Source organism: Oncorhynchus clarkii, chromosome 9 (assembly GCF_045791955.1).
Source record: "Oncorhynchus clarkii lewisi isolate Uvic-CL-2024 chromosome 9, UVic_Ocla_1.0, whole genome shotgun sequence".
Taxonomy (NCBI): Eukaryota; Metazoa; Chordata; class Actinopteri; order Salmoniformes; family Salmonidae; genus Oncorhynchus; species Oncorhynchus clarkii.
The window spans coordinates 78,985,209-79,003,398 of record NC_092155.1 but is presented as its reverse complement, the minus strand read 5'-3'; the positions used below and the strand labels follow the sequence as shown (position 1 = coordinate 79,003,398).

Below are 18,190 nucleotides of genomic sequence, written 5' to 3'. Positions count from 1 at the left end.
TCCAGTAGTACCATATCAACACTATACCCATTGTGTCCAGTAGTACCATATCAACACTATACCACCCATTGTGTCCAGTAGTACCATATCAACACTATACCGCCCATTGTGTCCAGTAGTACCATATCAACACTATACCACCCATTGTGTCCAGTAGTACCATATCAACACTATACCACCCATTGTGTCCAGTAGTACCATATCAACACTATACCACCCATTGTGTCCAGTAGTACCATATCAACACTATACCACCCATTGTGTCCAGTAGTACCATATCAACACTATACCACCCATTGTGTCCAGTAGTACCATATCAACACTATACCACCCATTGTGTCCAGTAGTACCATATACCCCAGTATGGTACAGAAACGGTATGAAAACCTGGATACTGCCCCAACTCGACTGAGTGAGTGAGTGTGTTAGAGAGTGGTGGGTTAGGGGCTGTTAGGAAGTAGGCTGGATTAGAGATTAAGAAACCGTCATCAGGAAGGCAGGCAGGGGGAAATGCCCTAATCCAGGAGCAGGGGGGAGAGGCAGAGATTATGAAGGGGAAGGGGGATATAGGGAAGAGAGGAGGGGATATGTTAGGTTGACATTTTATACCCCTGGCCAAAGAAACACCAGGAGAAAAAGCCAGGGACACACTATCGTAATGTCAAAGGCAATGTCAAACCCCTATCCTAAAGCAGGATGAACAGGGGACCAACGTCAAACCCCTATCCTAAAGCAGGATGAACAGGGGACCAACGTCAAACCCCTCATCTCTCTTCCACGTGTCAAACCCCTCATCTCTCTTCCACGTGTCAAACCCATCATACAGTTGAAGTTTACATAGCCAAATACATTTAAACTCAGTTTCACAATTATTGAAATTTAATCCAAGTAAAAATTCCCTGTTTTAGGATCACCACTTTATTTTAAGAATGTGAAATGTCAGAATAATAGTAGAGAGAATGATTTATTTCAGCTTTTATTTCTTTCATCACATTCCCAGTGGGTCAAAAGTTTACATACAGTCACTTAGTATTTGGTAGCATTGCCTTTAAATTGTTTCACTTGCTCACACACTCTTTTCAGTTCTGCCCACACATTTTCTACAGGATTGAGGTCATGGCTTTGTGATGGCCACTCCAATACATTGACTTTATTGTCCTTAAGCCATTTTGCCACAACTTTGGATGTATGCTTGGGGTCATTGTCCATTTGGAAGACCCATTTGCGACCAAGCTTTAACTTCCTGACTGATGTCTTGAGATGTTGCTTCAATATATCCACATAATTTCCCTCCTTATGATGCCATCTATTTTGTGAAGTGCACCAGTCACTCCTGCAGCAAAGCACCCCCACAACATGATGCTGCCACCCCTGTGCTTCACGGTTGGGATGGTGTTTTTTGGCTTGCAAGCCTCCCCCTTTATCCTCCAAACATAACGATGGTCATTAAGGCCAAACAGTTCTATTTTTGTTTTATCAGACCAGAGGACATTTCTCCAAAAAGTACAATCTTTGTCCCTGTGTGCAGTTGCAAACCGTAGTTTGGCTTTTTAATGGCGGTTTTGAAGCAGTGGCTTCTTCCTTGCTGAGCGGCCTTTCAGGTTATGTTGATATAGGACTCGTTTTACTGTGGATATAGATACTTTTGTACCTATTTCCTCCAGCATCTTCACAAGGTCCTTTGCTGCTGTTCTGGGATTGATTTTTACGAAAGTACGTTAATCTCTAGGAGACAGAACGCGTCTCCTTCCTGAGCGGTATGATGGCTGCGTGATCCCATGGTGTTTATACTTGCGTACTATTGTTTGTACAGATGAACGTGGTACCTTCAGGTGTTTGGAAATTGCTCCAAAGGATGAACCAGACTTAGAGGTCAACAATTTATTTTTCTGAGGTCTTGTCTGATTTCTTTTGATTTTCCCATGTCAAGCAAAGAGACACTGAGTTTGAAGGTAGGCCTTGAAATACATCCACAGGTACACCTCCAATTGACTCAAATGGTGTCAATAATCAGAAGCTTCTAAAGCCATGACATAATTTTCTGGAATTTTCCAAGCTGTTTAAAGGCACAGTCAGCTTAGTGTATGTAAACTTCTGACCCACTGGAATTGTGATACAGTGAATTATAAGTGAAATAATCCGTCTAAACAATTGTTGGAGAAATGACTTGTGTCATGCACAAAGTAGATGTCCTAACTGACTTGCCAAAACTATAGTTTGTTAACAAGACATTTGTGGAGTGGTTGAAAAACGAGTTTTAATGACTCCAACCTAAGTTCTGACTTCAACTGTTAATCTTCCACATCTAGATCTGTTGACAATGATGACACCAGAAAAAATAGAAAACCACACCAAGGTAATGTGAGTTGGAGGCAGTGGTACAACAGATTGGTTGCTGTGTATCCAAACAAGGCTCAATGAATGCGGTCAATTTCATGTACAGCAGCTCTCTTTTAGTTGGCACATTCTTAGCTGTAAATATAACTTACAGATACAAAACGTTTAAATTAAAAAGTTATGATCTCAACAACTGAAATGTATTTGGCTTGTCCCTCTTTGCACCAGGCATAGCTGTAACTCTAGCTCTACTACAAATGGACAGGTGTTGAAAATAAAACACGGATGACGTTCTCAAAAAGTTCCCTTTGAACCAGACGGACGCTTTATAAATAGCTCTGTTGCGTGTACTACAGATCGCCGTCTTAAACACAGTAGGACTGCTGGTCTTTGATGCTAGTTCTGTTATTTCAGTTGTAAAATGCAGCTTGACGTACATGGGGCGTGAGTAGCGTCTCTGCCTCGGAAACCACCTCGTCCGACCGACGTCCGTCGGTAGAAGAATGCGTAAAGTATGTTGTGAGCGGGATAGTAGCAAGTGCCGACATAAGATTTCAAAGTCCACTAAATATTTAGTTACCTCCAAACAAACACATTCATACGACGGCAACACGCTTACTTACAATAGTTTTAGCAATTTAACTTCGTTTTGACATCAGCGGCCATGCTACAGTTAGCTAACATTAGCGATTTAGTTTGCCAACGAACTCACAAGTTCAGAAAAGTCAACTTACCTCTCGTAGATTGACGGTGCGCCTGGTTTATCCAAAGTTTTTCAGAAATAAAACGCACTCAGCGACATGAACGTTGTCGTATTTACATCGGATGAATGACCGACCGTCCGTCGACCCCGCCCCCCAGAAACAGGGTCGCTTGGTGGGAGGGCTGCGGCGCGGTTCTCTGCCGGAGAGGAGCGTCTGTCGCCGGTAAGAAAAGTGAACTCTCAGGGTGAGTTGCGGCCGGGTTGGAAATGGAACACGACGTAGAGGACAGGACGTAAAAAGGAGCGTCGCTTCTTCAAAGGGAGTGAGTGAGTGGTGTCTCAAATAAGGGAAGTCATGAATTCTAGTAAGGCTTTTAGCGGGTTTGTAAACTAAACATTGAACACCAATTTAAAATGGTACTACTCTGTCTGGGATACAGGCAAACTCTCAAAATCGGATATTTCTTGAATAGACAAGACAAACTATAGACATGCATGATTCAAAAATGGTCAGACAAACCAAGCATGGTTTGTAGGCAAAATAAGACAAAAGTGAATCATCTTTCTAGAAGCTGAATAACTAGATGAATCCAGGTTTGATTGTCTATCATTAGAAATGGACAGAAAAAAAATCATTACATTTAAAAAAGGACCAACATTTCAGTTAATTTAATCTTTTTATATTTAAGTTGACCCATCTATATATAAAACGTATAATGGAAAATGACAGCTGGGCTGATTAAAAAAAGTATTTGGAGGCCAATTGTCAGATATACTATTAACGAGACAATATTGCCATGTATATGTTGTTTCAGTGGCGAACCATGAATATAGGACCTTGAATATAGGCCTTGAGGGAAAAAAAAAAGTATTCAAATGTGTTGTATCAAACTCAATTACCTAGAAAATAACAGAAAACACAGCGTCACTTAATGTGCCAAAACTTTATTTTCTGAAGTCGGACTGTTCAGGTTCTAGTGGAGGAGCAATACTTTTTGACGACATTATGAATGAATCAAAACATTCTGCCGCACGTGGAAACAGAACAGTCATGGACACGTGACACACAGCATAACATGGTAGCCGAACAACACCTCTATATCACCAATAGCGACAACAGTAGTGTCACAAAGGTGACAGGCTCGTGTTGCTGTAAGGACAGCGGCCGCAATACCTGTGCAACTCCATGGTCGATGAGGAAGAGCCAGATTTGGTCAAAACGCAGACAAAGCTGATAGACAGGAGACAGCAGTCACAAACAGCATCAGATAATGTTACAGAATAAGCATCCCATTCACTCCAGTAGCCCACGTGAAATCATACCTATGCAAAAGCACAACCATTTAATTTCCAAAATGATATGAACAAATCAGCTACTACTTCCCCATTAAAAATATATTTTATCACGTTCAGCACACTAACCGTTGATCTATGTTTTTTTTTTAAATATGAACAAATCAGCTATTACTTCTCATTAAAAATATACTGTATTTGATCTAAAGTTTAAATGCAATAATCTGTTTCAAAAGGAAAAACGCTTAACAGCAAGCGAGTTTAAAAAGTGCCCTTATTCTCTTAAAAAAAAAAAACGGTCCCACCCACGCATGTCAAAAAGTGATTTGTTTCATTCATCGGTCAAAATTCTGCCCTAATAGACACTTTTCCAGTAAGAAAAGTCATATATATATATATTTTTTTTTTAAAGTTGTCAAAACTAAATATATTTTTGGGGTTTCTCATACACTGATGTTTTGATTCTTGCTTGGACAGTCGCTAAGATGATATTTGGTTGTGATCTTTATAAAATACCCATTCTGGGTGCAGCAGTTGTAGCGAAAGCCAGGGAGCTATTTTACCCGCTGAAGTTAAACAGTTTTTTTTTTTTTTTTATTAAGTATAAATGCAGTTGACTTGAGACGATAAAAACATTAAGCTGGACATCCAATTATAATTGCAAAGTTGTGTGAAATGCACTCATAAGCAACATGTAAATCAAGGCTTTTATTTGCTGCTGTTCTATAAGAACTCCCCCTTGTCCTGACACGGGGTCTATTGGGTTAAATGGCAGGGGCCTACTGTCCAGCTTCTGATGGCTTAGCCAATGGTTGATTGAGCTAGCTAGATTTTACTACCCAGAGACCACCATAGAATATCCTGATTAGATATTTTCGCTCTTCGGTATTAACCCTTCTCTCTTTCAAACAAATTGAAGATATGAAATCAGAAGACCACACAATTATTATACAGATGAAATGGAAATTAAAACGAAATTTCATTTAAAAAAAAATACACCTTTTTATAAATCCTTGGGCCTTCTCTGAAAGCATTGAAGCCCCCCCACTCCTACTGATATGTTTCAATATTCTATAGTTAATAGTGGGTAAGTAAACCATGTTCATTTAGGTTAAGGGCACTTAAGGCACAAATGTGACAGGCTACAATCTTTAGGTTACATTACTTCAGATAAATTGACTAATAATCTCAATTCAATATAATTTTACAACAAATTTACAAATAACTAAATAATTGGAAGAGAGGTGTGTAGGCAACCCTGTTCCTGGAGTGCAGCAGGTCCTGCAGGATTTTGTTCCAACTAGGCACCTCATCAGACCAACTGAGCGAATTGACCAGTTAAATGATTCGCCTAAATTCAACACACCTGGTCGTACAGGCCAGTTAAATAAGGGCCTTTGGCCCTCCAGGACCAAGGCTGGCCTTGGGGTGTATTCATGCCGTCGATTCTGTTGCACAACAGAACGTTTTGCAACTGTTTGGAATTCATTGGAAAAATTCAGGTAAGTCTCACCTCTTTTCGTTCCTTTAAAAAAAAAAAAAAAAAAAAACATTTTGCAACATAATTGGCAGAATGAAAACACCTGGGTTAAGCTATATTACAGCTTCAACAACGTTAACATCTATACTCTACAAAAAAATAATTTAATAAATCAATCCATATTAAAATAAAGTACAAGGTTATATTACCTTTGTATCAATTGTCTACATACAGCACAGACTGTAATAAAATATAGATTGCTACATTCATCATAAGAAACCTTATAGTATCTTTCCGCTATTCAGAAATATATTGTGTCAAACTCTATAAAAAAAAAAAAAATTTTGTTGAAATTGTAATTCAGTAGAGCAGATGGTTCTAAAGAGGCCAGCCGCCTCTCCCACCAAGGGTCAGTCCCAAATGGCCCCCTATTCCCTAGGGGCCCTGGTCAAAAGTAGTGCACTACATAAGGGATAGGGCCCTGGTCTAAAGTAGTGCACTACATAAGGGACAGGGCCCTGGTCTAAAGTAGTGCACTACATAAGGGATAGGGCCCTGGTCTAAAGTAGTGCACTACATAAGGGATAGGGCCCTGGTCTAAAGTAGTGCACTACATAGGGAATAGGGCCCTGGTCTATAGTAGTGCACTACATAGGGGATAGGGTGATATTTGGCATGTATCCTACAAGTGTGTGCACCAGAGATTACATTAAATTCTGTTGAGGCGGTAGACGGAGAGGGCGGCGGTAGACGGAGAGGGCGGCGGTAGACGGAGAGGGCGGCGGTAGACGGAGAGGGCGGCAGCAGAGTTGGCACTTGCAGTTTTCTACTTCCTTCTCCCACTACACTTCCACCCTCCCTCTCCCCTAGAATCTACTTCCTCCTCCCACTACACTTCCACCCTCCCTCTCCCCTAGAATCTACTTCCTCCTCCCACTACACTTCCACCCTCCCTCTCCCCTAGAATCTACTTCCTCCTCCCACTACACTTCCACCCTCCCTCCCTCTCCCCTAGAATCTACTTCCTCCTCCCACTACACTTCCACCCTCCCTCCCTTTCCCCTAGAATCTACTTCCTCCTCCCACTACACTTCCACCCTCCCTCCTAGAATCTACTTCCTCCTCCCACTACACTTCCACCCTCCCTCCCTCTCCCCTAGAATCTACTTCCTCCTCCCACTACACTTCCACCCTCCCTCCCTCTCCCCTAGAATCTACTTCCTCCTCCCACTACACTTCCACCCTCCCTCCCTCTCCCCTATAATCTACTTCCTCCTCCCACTACACTTCCACCCTCCCTCCCTCTCCCCTATAATCTACTTCCTCCTCCCACTACACTTCCACCCTCCCTCCCTCTCCCCTAGAATCTACTTCCTCCTCCCACTACACTTCCACCCTCCCTCCCCTAGAATCTACTTCCTCCTCCCACTACACTTCCACCTCCCACTACACTTCCACCCTCCCTCCCTCTCCCCTAGAATCGACTTCCTCCTCCCACTACACTTCCACCCTCCATCCCTCTCCCCTAGAATCTACTTCCTCCTCCCACTACACTTCCACCCTCCCTCTCCCCTAGAATCTACTTCCTCCTCCCACTACACTTCCACCCTCCCTCCTAGAATCTACTTCCTCCTCCCACTACACTTCAACCCTCCCTCCCTCCCTCTCTCTCCCCTATAATCTACTTCCTCCTCCCACTACACCCTCCCTCCCCCCTAGAATCTACTTCCTCCTCCCACTACACTTCCACCCTCCATCCCTCTCCCCTAGAATCTACTTCCTCCTCCCACTACACTTCCACCCTCCCCCCTCCCCTAGAATCTACTTCCTCCTCCCACTACACTTCCACCCTCCCTCCTAGAATCTACTTCCTCCTCCCACTACACTTCCACCCTCCCTCCCTCCCTCTCCCCTAGAATCTACTTCCTCCTCCCACTACACCCTCCCTCCCTCTCCCCTAGAATCTACTTCCTCCTCCCACTACACCCTCCCTCTCCCCTAGAAACTCCTCCCCCTCCCACTACACTTCCACCCTCCCTCTCCCCTAGAAACTCCTCCCCCTCCCACTACACTTCCACCCTCCCTCTCCCCTAGAAACTCATCCCCGTCCCACTACACTTCCACCCTCCCTCTCCCCTAGAAACTCCTCCCCCTCCCATACTGCTGATAGTGGAAAAGAAAACTGAGCAGCAGTTGACTAACAGCCACATTTGAGTGGTTGGAAGTCCAGAACCTCATTATACACTAGAAGATACAGCCTCTAGGACCTAGACACTATGTCCTGAGCACCCCAGAGGATCTGAAAGGACTGGACCTATTAGGAACAATATGAGTACAGCTCCACCTTGCCTCAGGGGACAAATGCCCCAGGGGGTTGTTTCTGGACAGGGCCAAAAGTTCTCTCATTCCCATCCTTGCATCCGATGATCATCATCCTTCTATTGTCCTTGTTCATCACTCTTCCTTCTCCTTCTCCTCCAGTTTCTCATCCTCCCCTGCTTCCTTCTCCTCCTCCTCCCCCGCTTCCTCTCCTCCGGTTCCTGACAGGGTGGCGTCCTCCCCCAGCATGCGGCAGAGATCCGACAGGCGCTGTTGCATCTTGGGTATCCCAGAGAGCTGGGACTCCAGCTTCTGTTTCTCATCCTGGAGAGAGACACGTGTGGAGGCGTCCAGCCTCTCAAAGCGCCAGCCACCCTCTCCGTCGAACTGAAGCAGGTGGGTGTGGTACTTCCTGTAATGGGAAGGAAGGAAAGGTGCATGTTTGAGATTGACTAACATTGTATTAAAATCAAATGGATCACCGTTATCCAGAGAGATCGGAGATAGTATAGGAGCTGCGTGGGGAACCGATTCATTACGGGTATAGGAGCTGCGTGGGGAACCGATTCATTACGGGTATAGGAGCGGCGTGGGGAACCGATTCATTACGGGTATAGGAGCTGCGTGGGGAACCGCTTCATTACGGGTATAGGAGCTGCGTGGGGAACCGCTTCATTACGGGTATAGGAGCTACGTGGGGAACCGCTTCATTACGGGTATAGGAGCTGCGTGGGGAACCGCTTCATTACGGGTATAGGAGCTGCGTGGGGAACCGATTCATTACGGGTATAGGAGCTGCGTGGGGAACCGCTTCATTACGGGTATAGGAGCTGCGTGGGGAACCGCTTCATTACGGGTATAGGAGCTGCGTGGGGAACCGATTCATTACGGGTATGAGCTGCGTGGGGAACCGCTTCATTACGGGTATGAGCTGCGTGGGGAACCGCTTCATTACGGGTATGAGCTGCGTGGGGAACCGCTTCATTACGGGTATGAGCTGCGTGGGGAACCGCTTCATTACGGGTATAGGAGCTGCGTGGGGTACCGCTTCATTACGGGTATAGGAGCTGCGTGGGGAACCGATTCATTACGGGTATAGGAGCTGCGTGGGGAACCGCTTCATTACGGGTATAGGAGCTGCGTGGGGAACCGATTCATTACGGGTATAGGAGCGTCGTGGGGAACCGATTCATTACGGGTATAGGAGCTGCGTGGGGAACCGATTCATTACTGGTATAGGAGCTGCGTGGGGAACCGCTTCATTACGGGTATAGGAGCTGTGTGGGGAACCGCTTCATTACGGGTATAGGAGCTGTGTGGGGAACCGCTTCATTACGGGTATAGGAGCTGTGTGGGGAACCGATTCATTACGGGTATAGGAGCTGCGTGGGGAACCGATTCATTACGGGTATAGGAGCTGCGTGGGGAACCGCTTCATTACGGGTATAGGAGCGTCGTGGGGAACCGCTTCATTACGGGTATAGGAGCTGTGTGGGGAACCGCTTCATTACGGGTATAGGAGCTGTGTGGGGAACCGCTTCATTACGGGTATAGGAGCTGTGTGGGGAACCGCTGCGTGGGGAACCGCTTCATTACAGGTATAGGATCTGTGTGGGGAACCGCTTCATTACGGGTATAGGATCTGTGTGGGGAACCGCTTCATTACGGGTATAGGAGCTGTGTGGGGAACCGCTGCGTGGGGAACCGCTTCATTACGGGTATAGGAGCTGCGTGGGGAACCGCTGCATTACAGGTATAGGAGCTGCGTGGGGAACCGATTCATTACGGGTATAGGAGCTGCGTGGGGAACCGCTGCATTACAGGTATAGGAGCTGCGTGGGGAACCGATTCATTACGGGTATAGGATCTGTGTGGGGAACCGCTTCATTACGGGTATAGGAGCTGTGTGGGGAACAGCTGCGTGGGGAACCGCTTCATTACGGGTATAGGAGCTGCGTGGGGAACCGCTGCATTACAGGTATAGGAGCTGCGTGGGGAACCGCTTCATTACGGGTATAGGAGCGTCGTGGGGAACCGATTCATTACGGGTATAGGAGCGTCGTGGGGAACCGATTCATTACGGGTATAGGAGCTGCGTGGGGAACCGATTCATTACTGGTATAGGAGCTGCGTGGGGAACCGCTTTATTACGGGTATAGGAGCTGTGTGGGGAACCGCTTTATTACGGGTATAGGAGCGTCGTGGGGAACCGCTTCATTACGGGTATAGGAGCGTCGTGGGGAACCGATTCATTACGGGTATAGGAGCTGCGTGGGGAACCGATTCATTACTGGTATAGGAGCTGCGTGGGGAACCGCTTCATTACGGGTATAGGAGCTGTGTGGGGAACCGCTTCATTACGGGTATAGGAGCTGTGTGGGGAACCGATTCATTATGGGTATAGGAGCTGCGTGGGGAACCGCTTCATTACGGGTATAGAGGCTGCGTGGGGAACCGATTCATCTGGCCTCTACTCCATATGAAGTGACTAGGGGTATGGGTTGTTCCTGCCTGGTCTACTCCATATGAAGTGACTAGGGGTATGGGATGTTCCTGCTTGGTCTCTACTCCATATGAAGTGACTAGAGGTATGGGATGTTCCTGCCTGGTCTCTACTCCATATGAAGTGACTAGAGGTATGGGTTGTTCCTGCCTGGTCTACTCCATATGAAGTGACTAGGGGTATGGGATGTTCCTGCTTGGTCTCTACTCCATATGAAGTGACTAGAGGTATGGGATGTTCCTGCCTGGTCTCTACTCCATATGAAGTGACTAGAGGTATGGGTTGTTCCTGCCTGGTCTACTCCATATGAAGTGACTAGGGGTATGGGATGTTCCTGCTTGGTCTCTACTCCATATGAAGTGACTAGGGGTATGGGATGTTCCTGCTTGGTCTCTACTCCATATGAAGTGACTAGGGGTATGGGATGTTCCTGCTTGGTCTCTACTCCATATGAAGTGACTAGGGGTATGGGTTGTTCCTGCCTGGTCTACTCCATATGAAGTGACTAGAGGTATGGGATGTTCCTGCTTGGTCTCTACTCCATATGAAGTGACTAGGGGTATGGGTTGTTCCTGCCTGGTCTACTCCATATGAAGTGACTAGAGGTATGGGATGTTCCTGCCTGGTCTCTACTCCATATGAAGTGACTAGAGGTATGGGTTGTTCCTGCCTGGTCTACTCCATATGAAGTGACTAGGGGTATGGGATGTTCCTGCTTGGTCTCTACTCCATATGAAGTGACTAGGGGTATGGGTTGTTCCTGCCTGGTCTACTCCATATGAAGTGACTAGAGGTATGGGATGTTCCTGCTTGGTCTCTACTCCATATGAAGTGACTAGGGGTATGGGATGTTCCTGCTTGGTCTCTACTCCATATGAAGTGACTAGAGGTATGGGATGTTCCTGCCTGGCCTGGCCTCTACTCCATATGAAGTGACTAGAGGTATGGGATGTTCCTGCCTGGCCTGGCCTCTACTCCATATGAAGTGACTAGGGGTATGGGATGTTCCTGCCTGGCCTGGCCTCTACTCCATATGAAGTGACTAGGGGTATGGGATGTTCCTGCCTGGCCTCTACTCCATATAAAAGACACAGCAGTGACAGAGGCTGAACTCTCAGATCACCACTGCCCCCTACTGGAGGTTGCATATATACTCAGGCTGCGTTTACACAGGAAACCCAATTCTGGGGTGTATTCACTAGTCACAAAAAAAACCCAGTTTCATTTGGCTTCCATTTGCTTCCTAATGTATATACACACCCTTTTACCCCCCACTAAATGGTCTTTTGACCAAGTGTTGGAATTGGTTCAGGGAACAGAACCAAAAGATAACATGAGGAACACAATCCAAACCAAAGCTGATCCATAGTGTTCCGGAACAGAACCATTCTTTTATTTTACATTTTATTTTAAATAACGGTTCTGTTCCGGAACACTATGGATCAGTTTCGGTTCTGTTCCCTGAATTAAAAAAAACACACGAGAACCGGTTATTAACAATTTCTTTTTCTTTTTTTAAGTCCCACAAATCGCAATAAAACCCTCACACTGTCACTCCAACGTATTCCAACGTCTGCCTCCCAGCTGGAGTAGGTTACCCAGTCTCTTCCCCTCTGAAGCATGTTTACCGCCGACATCACAAGACTCATTCAGAAATTAGGGAGACATGTTTAATTAGAGAATACATTTACTTTTTTCCCAATGCTACTACAGTTATCGCGTTTCACTGTTTTTATTAAACTAAAACAAGGCGTTCTTAATTAAATTGCTGCGCTGCGCACACAAGCCTGTTAGCTAGCTAGTTATAACATTTGCTCTGGTCCAACGTTAAACCAACTCTCAGAAGTTCAAAGACATTTCAAAAGTTCCTCCATAGGAAGCCAGTCCTCCGCAGGTAAAATTCTGTGGGTCTAATTCAGATAATGCATCTCATAATAAGATGCCCATCTCCTCCAAGTCAAGTCTCCTCAATCCTCTCGCCCTTAATTTCAGTCGCATCTCACGCCCCACACTGACAGGCAGATCAGCACTTGGTTTCCTTTATGAGCAAAACCACGCTGTTACGTCAAAAATACAAAATTTGCTCTTAAAGACTTTCCTGCACAGATTGAAATAAAGTCGCTCACTAAGCAAGCTGCTCTATCCACACTAAATTGGTAAAGTACATTTAATGTTGATCTAAATGTTTTAAAAATAACTCAAATGTATATTGAACAAATATATAAAAACAACATTTAAAGTTTTGCTCCCATGTTTCATGAGCGGGGAATGAAAAGATCAGAAATGTACATCCCCTGTTAGGGAGCATTTTTCCTTTTATATTCTCTTATGGCATTACATTTAATGCATCTACCATAAGCCGTCTTAGAGAATTTGGCACTACGTCCAACCGGCATTACCACCACAATGATAATGCACAGCCCCACGTCGCAAGGATCTGTACACAATTCCTGGAAGCTGAAAACGTCCCAGTTCTTCCATGGCCTCCATTCTCAGACATGTCACCCATTGAGCATGTTCGTGATGCTCTGGATCGACAGTGTGTTCCAGTTCCCTCCAATCTCCAGAGACGTCACAGCCATTGAAGAGGAGTGGGACAACATTCCACAGACCACAATCACCAGCCTGATCAACTATGTGAAGGAGATGTGTCACGCTGCATGAGGCTAATGGTGGCAACACCAGATACTGACTGGGTCTCTGATCCACACCAGATACTGACTGGTTCTCTGATCCACACCAGATACTGACTGGTTCTCTGATCCACTCCCTTACCTTTGAGGTATCTGTGACCAACAGATGCATATCTGTATTCTCAGTCATGTGAAATCCATAGATTAGGGCCAAATGTATTTATTTCAATTGACTGATTTCCTTATGAACGGTAACAAATTGTTGCGTGTAGCATTTATGTGTTCAGTGTATATATCAGAGGCGTACGAAGGAACAGAAAGGAAAGATATAAACTAGTACTTTTTGTTTCGAACCGGTTCAAAACTTTAGTTTGCTGATTGGACCACACACCCCCCCCTCCCAAAAAAGGCTCTGTTAAGAACAAAACGATTGGGAAATGATTTTGGGTCCAACCCCCATCCATATTTTTCCAGAGCTGATCTGATTGGTCTAAAGACCAATTAGTGAAAACGAGATGAGAATTGGGCTGCCTGTGTAAACTCAGTCTCACCTTCTAGAGCACATTGCTTAGATCAGAAAACCAATCTAATTTCATATTTATGTTCCCCATACAAAACAAGTTTCCTTCAGGAATGAATTGTTAGATGAATAAATACTGAATCTGTAAAAAAAAAAAAAAAAAAATGGCTATATAAATAAATAAATAGGTTGATTGATAAGCATGCTGACCAGAGGGAGGGTCGATGGGTTATCGACAGCAGTGCTATCCCAGCATCCTTTGCTGCCTGGAAGATCTTCCCCTCCACGTCGATGCTGACAGCGCTGGTGCACTCGTCTAGCAGGGCATACTTAGGCCTGGGCAAGACAACACACACTGCATTAGTGTGAAATCCAAAGACACCATTTCCAGTCCTCTAACGCGGATACGGTATAGGAATAGATTTTTTTTTTTTTAATCGCGTTGAGACAACAGCTAGGTTTTTAGTTTCCATCCTTACACATGTCTGGTGAAGAATACAGTTTATTATATGTGACATACCTGTGGTAGAACATCCGTGCCATCCCAATCCTCTGTTTCTCTCCTCCTGACAACACATCCTTCCAGTCGCTTTCTGCACTCCACCCGCCTTCCCTCTCCAGTATGTAGACCAGGTTGACGGTTCCGAGGATCCCCTCTAGCTGCTGGTCCGTGAATCCTCTCTCCTCCATCTCGGTCTCGGTGTCTGGGTAGATCAACTGGTCTCGCAGGGTTCCCACTGACATGTACGGTCTGATGGACAAACACGAAACAAACATTAAGATCAACTATAGAAAAACCACACATAACAATGCTTTACAGATCTGGCTAAGTTAAATCAGATTTTCTTGGCATATGATTTTTTTTTAAAATCGGTTCTTTTTCCTGAAATCTGAACAACCAAGCAGCACATGGAATCAAATATTTCAAGAAACATTTCAAACCGCCTGATTCCTGGCCATGAGCCTTGTCTGTGGTCAAACCACCTGATTCCTGGCCATGAGCCTTGTCTGTGGTCAAACCACCTAATTCCTGGCCATGAGACTTGTGTCTGTGGTCAAACCACCTAATTCCTGGCCATGAGACTTGTGTCTGTGGTCAAACCACCTGATTCCTGGCCATGAGCCTTGTCTGTGGTCAAACCACCTGATTCCTGGCCATGAGCCTTGTCTGTGGTCAAACCACCCGATTACTGTCTATGAGACTTGTCTGTGGTCAAACCACCTAATTCCTGGCCATGAGACTTGTCTGTGGTCAAACCACCTAATTCCTGGCCATGAGACTTGTCTGTGGTCAAACCACCTAATTCCTGGCCATGAGACTTGTCTGTGGTCAAACCACCTAATTCCTGGCCATGAGACTTGTCTGTGGTCAAACCACCTAATTCCTGGCCATGAGACTTGTGTCTGTGGTCAAACCACCTGATTCCTGGCCATGAGACTTGTGTCTGTGGTCAAACCACCCGATTCCTGTCTATGAGACTTGTGTCTGTGGTCAAACCACCCGATTCCTGTCTATGAGACTTGTGTCTGTGGTCAAACCACCCGATTCCTGTCTATGAGACTTGTGTCTGTGGTCAAACCACCCGATTCCTGTCTATGAGACTTGTGTCTGTGGTCAAACCACCCGATTTCTGTCTATGAGACTTGTGTCTGTGGTCAAACCACCCGATTTCTGTCTATGAGACTTGTGTCTGTGGTCAAACCACCCGATTCCTGTCTATGAGACTTGTGTCTGTGGTCAAACCACCCGATTCCTGGCCATGAGCCTTGTGTCTGTGGTTTTTAGACATTTGGCATATCTTGTTGCTAGTGTAAGCCAAGTCAACTAAAATGATTCTTGTGTGAGAGAAACGACCCAACTAGATTATCAGCCAATCAGAAGCGTGCAAAATCCTTTTCGGTCACGTCTTTGACAGTTCAATCGTCGCAGTCCTCGAGCAAGCCTTGTAGAGGAAGTGCCATTTTATGACAAGCTTAGTGAAGCCCCCAAAAAATTACCTCAAATAACGAGTGAAACCGAGCCATCTCCCCGGGGGAGACTGTGCTAACCGAGCCATCTCCCCGGGGGAGACAGTGCTAACCGAGCCATCTCCCCGGGGGAGACTGTGCTAACCGAGCCATCTCCCCGGGGGAGACTGTGCTAACCGAGCCATCTCCCCGGGGGAGACTGTGCTAACCGAGCCATCTCCCCGGGGGAGACTGTGCTAACCGAGCCATCTCCCCGGGGGAGACTGTGCTAACCGAGCCATCTCCCCGGGGGAGACTGTGCTAACCGAGCCATCTCCCCGGGGGAGACTGTGCTAACCGAGCCATCTCCCCGGGGGAGACTGTGCTAACCGAGCCATCTCCCCGGAGGAACTGTGAAACCGAGCCATCTCCTCAGGGGAACTGTGAAACCGAGCCATCTCCTCAGGGGAACTGTGAAACCGAGCCATCTCCCCAGGGGAACTGTGCCACCGAGCCATCTCCCCAGGGGAACTGTGCCAACGAGCCATCTCTTCAGGAGGAACTGTGCCAACGAGCCATCTCTTCAGGAGGAGCTGTGCCAATGAGCCATCTCTTCAGGAGGAACTGTGCCAACGAGCCATCTCTTCAGGAGGAACTGTGCTTACGAGTGAAACCTAGCCAGCTCTCCAGAGGAACTGTGAAACCTAGCCATCTCTTCAGAGGAACTGTGCTAACGAGTTCCCCTCCTGCTTCAAGATGTCCACCATCATCCTTACCGACCCGTAGCCCTCAATTCAGTCATTATGAAGTGGTTTGAGAGGCTAGTCAAAAGACCACATCACCTCGTCCCTCCGACACTCCACCCTCTCCAATTCTCCTACCACCCTGACCAATCCACAGATGATGCAATCACCATTGCACTGCACACTGCCCTCAACCACCAGGACAAAATTAATGCTGTTCAACACTACAATGCCTTCTAAGCTCACCAGAAAGCTCAGAACCCTGGGACTGAACTCCTCCCTAAGCAACTGGGTCCTGGACTTCCTGACGGGCCACCCCCGAACTGGTGAAGATTTTTTTATTTTACCTTTATTTAACTAGGCAAGTCAGTTTAGAACAAATTCTTATTTTCAATGACGGCCTAGGAACAGTGGGTTAACTGCCTGTTCAGGGGCAGAACGACAGATTTGTACCATGTCAGCTCGGGGGTTTGAACTTGCAACCTTCCGGTTACTAGTCCAGCACTAACCACTAGGCTACCCTGCCGCCCCAGATGGGCAACATTACCTCAACACAGAGCCCCCCCCACAAGGGCCGCAGTCTCCTCTCTGTATACACGTGACTGTGTTTCATCACACAGTTCCAACTTAGTCATCAAACTAGATGACGACAACAGTTTTTGGCCTGGTTACCAATGACGACGAAACGGTCTACAGAGAGGTGGTAGCCAACGACGACGAAGCGGTCTACAGAGAGGTGGTAGCCAACGACGACGAAACGGCCTACAGAGAGGTGGTAGCCAACGACGACGAAGCGGTCTACAGAGAGGTGGTAGCCAACGACGAAGAAACGGTCTACAGAGAGGTGGTAGCCAACGACGACGAAGCGGTCTACAGAGAGGTGGTAGCCAACGACGAAGAAACGGCCTGCAGAGAGGTGGTAGCCAACGACGACGAAGCGGTCTACAGAGAGGTGGTAGCCAACGACGAAGAAACGGTCTACAGAGAGGTGGTAGCCAACGACGACGAAGCGGTCTACAGAGAGGTGGTAGCCAACGACGAAGAAACGGCCTGCAGAGGCGTTTCTGGTCTATTTACTTGGTCAGGTTCTTTAAAAAATTTTTTAACCTTTTTGGGGTGTTACAAGTAAACTCAGCAAAAAAATAAACATCCCTTTCAGGACCCTGTCTTTCAAAAATAATTTATAAAAATCCAAATAACTTCACAGATCTTCATTGTAAAGGGTTTAAACACTGTTTCCCATGCTTGTTCAATGAACCATAAACAATTAATGAACATGCACCTGTGGAACGGTCGTTAAGACACTAACAGCTTACAGACGGTAGGCAATTAAGGTCACAGTTATGAAAACTTAGGACACTAAAGAGGCCTTTCTACTGACTCTGAAAAACACAGAAAGAAAGATGCCCAGGGTCCCTGCTCACCTGCGTGAACGTGCCTTAGGCATGCTGCAAGGAGGCATGAGGACTGCAGATGTGGCCAGGGCAATAAATTACAATGTCCGTGCTGTGAGATGCCTAAGACAGCGCTACAGGGAGACAGGACGGACAGCTGATCGGCCTCGCAGTGGCAGACCACATGTAACACCTGCACAGGATCAGTACATCCAAACATCACACTTGCGGGACAGGTACAGGATGGCAACAACAACTGCCCGAGTTACACCAGGAAAGCACAATCCCTCCATCAGTGCTCAGACTGTCCGCAATAGG

At 46.3% G+C, this 18,190-nt stretch overlaps 2 protein-coding genes across 2 annotated transcripts in view; both read right to left on the bottom strand.

The window, feature by feature from the left end:
- LOC139416970 (plexin B3) overlaps positions 1 to 3,263 on the bottom strand; it is a 227,327-nt gene extending 224,064 nt beyond the window's left edge. The window contains exon 1 of the mRNA XM_071166195.1: positions 3,072 to 3,263. The gene's annotated coding sequence lies outside the window, so the exon portion shown is untranslated. The remainder of the gene's footprint in view (positions 1 to 3,071) is intronic.
- A 4,991-nt stretch (positions 3,264 to 8,254) lies between these two features.
- LOC139416969 (ATP-binding cassette, sub-family D (ALD), member 1) overlaps positions 8,255 to 18,190 on the bottom strand; it is a 30,062-nt gene continuing 20,126 nt past the window's right edge. Inside the window, exons 10-12 of the mRNA XM_071166194.1 lie at positions 14,309 to 14,539; positions 13,999 to 14,124; positions 8,255 to 8,544 (exon numbers count right to left, since the gene is read on the bottom strand). Of these exons, the coding sequence (XP_071022295.1) occupies positions 8,268 to 8,544; positions 13,999 to 14,124; positions 14,309 to 14,539 (634 nt within the window). The 3' untranslated portion in view covers positions 8,255 to 8,267. The remainder of the gene's footprint in view (positions 8,545 to 13,998; positions 14,125 to 14,308; positions 14,540 to 18,190) is intronic.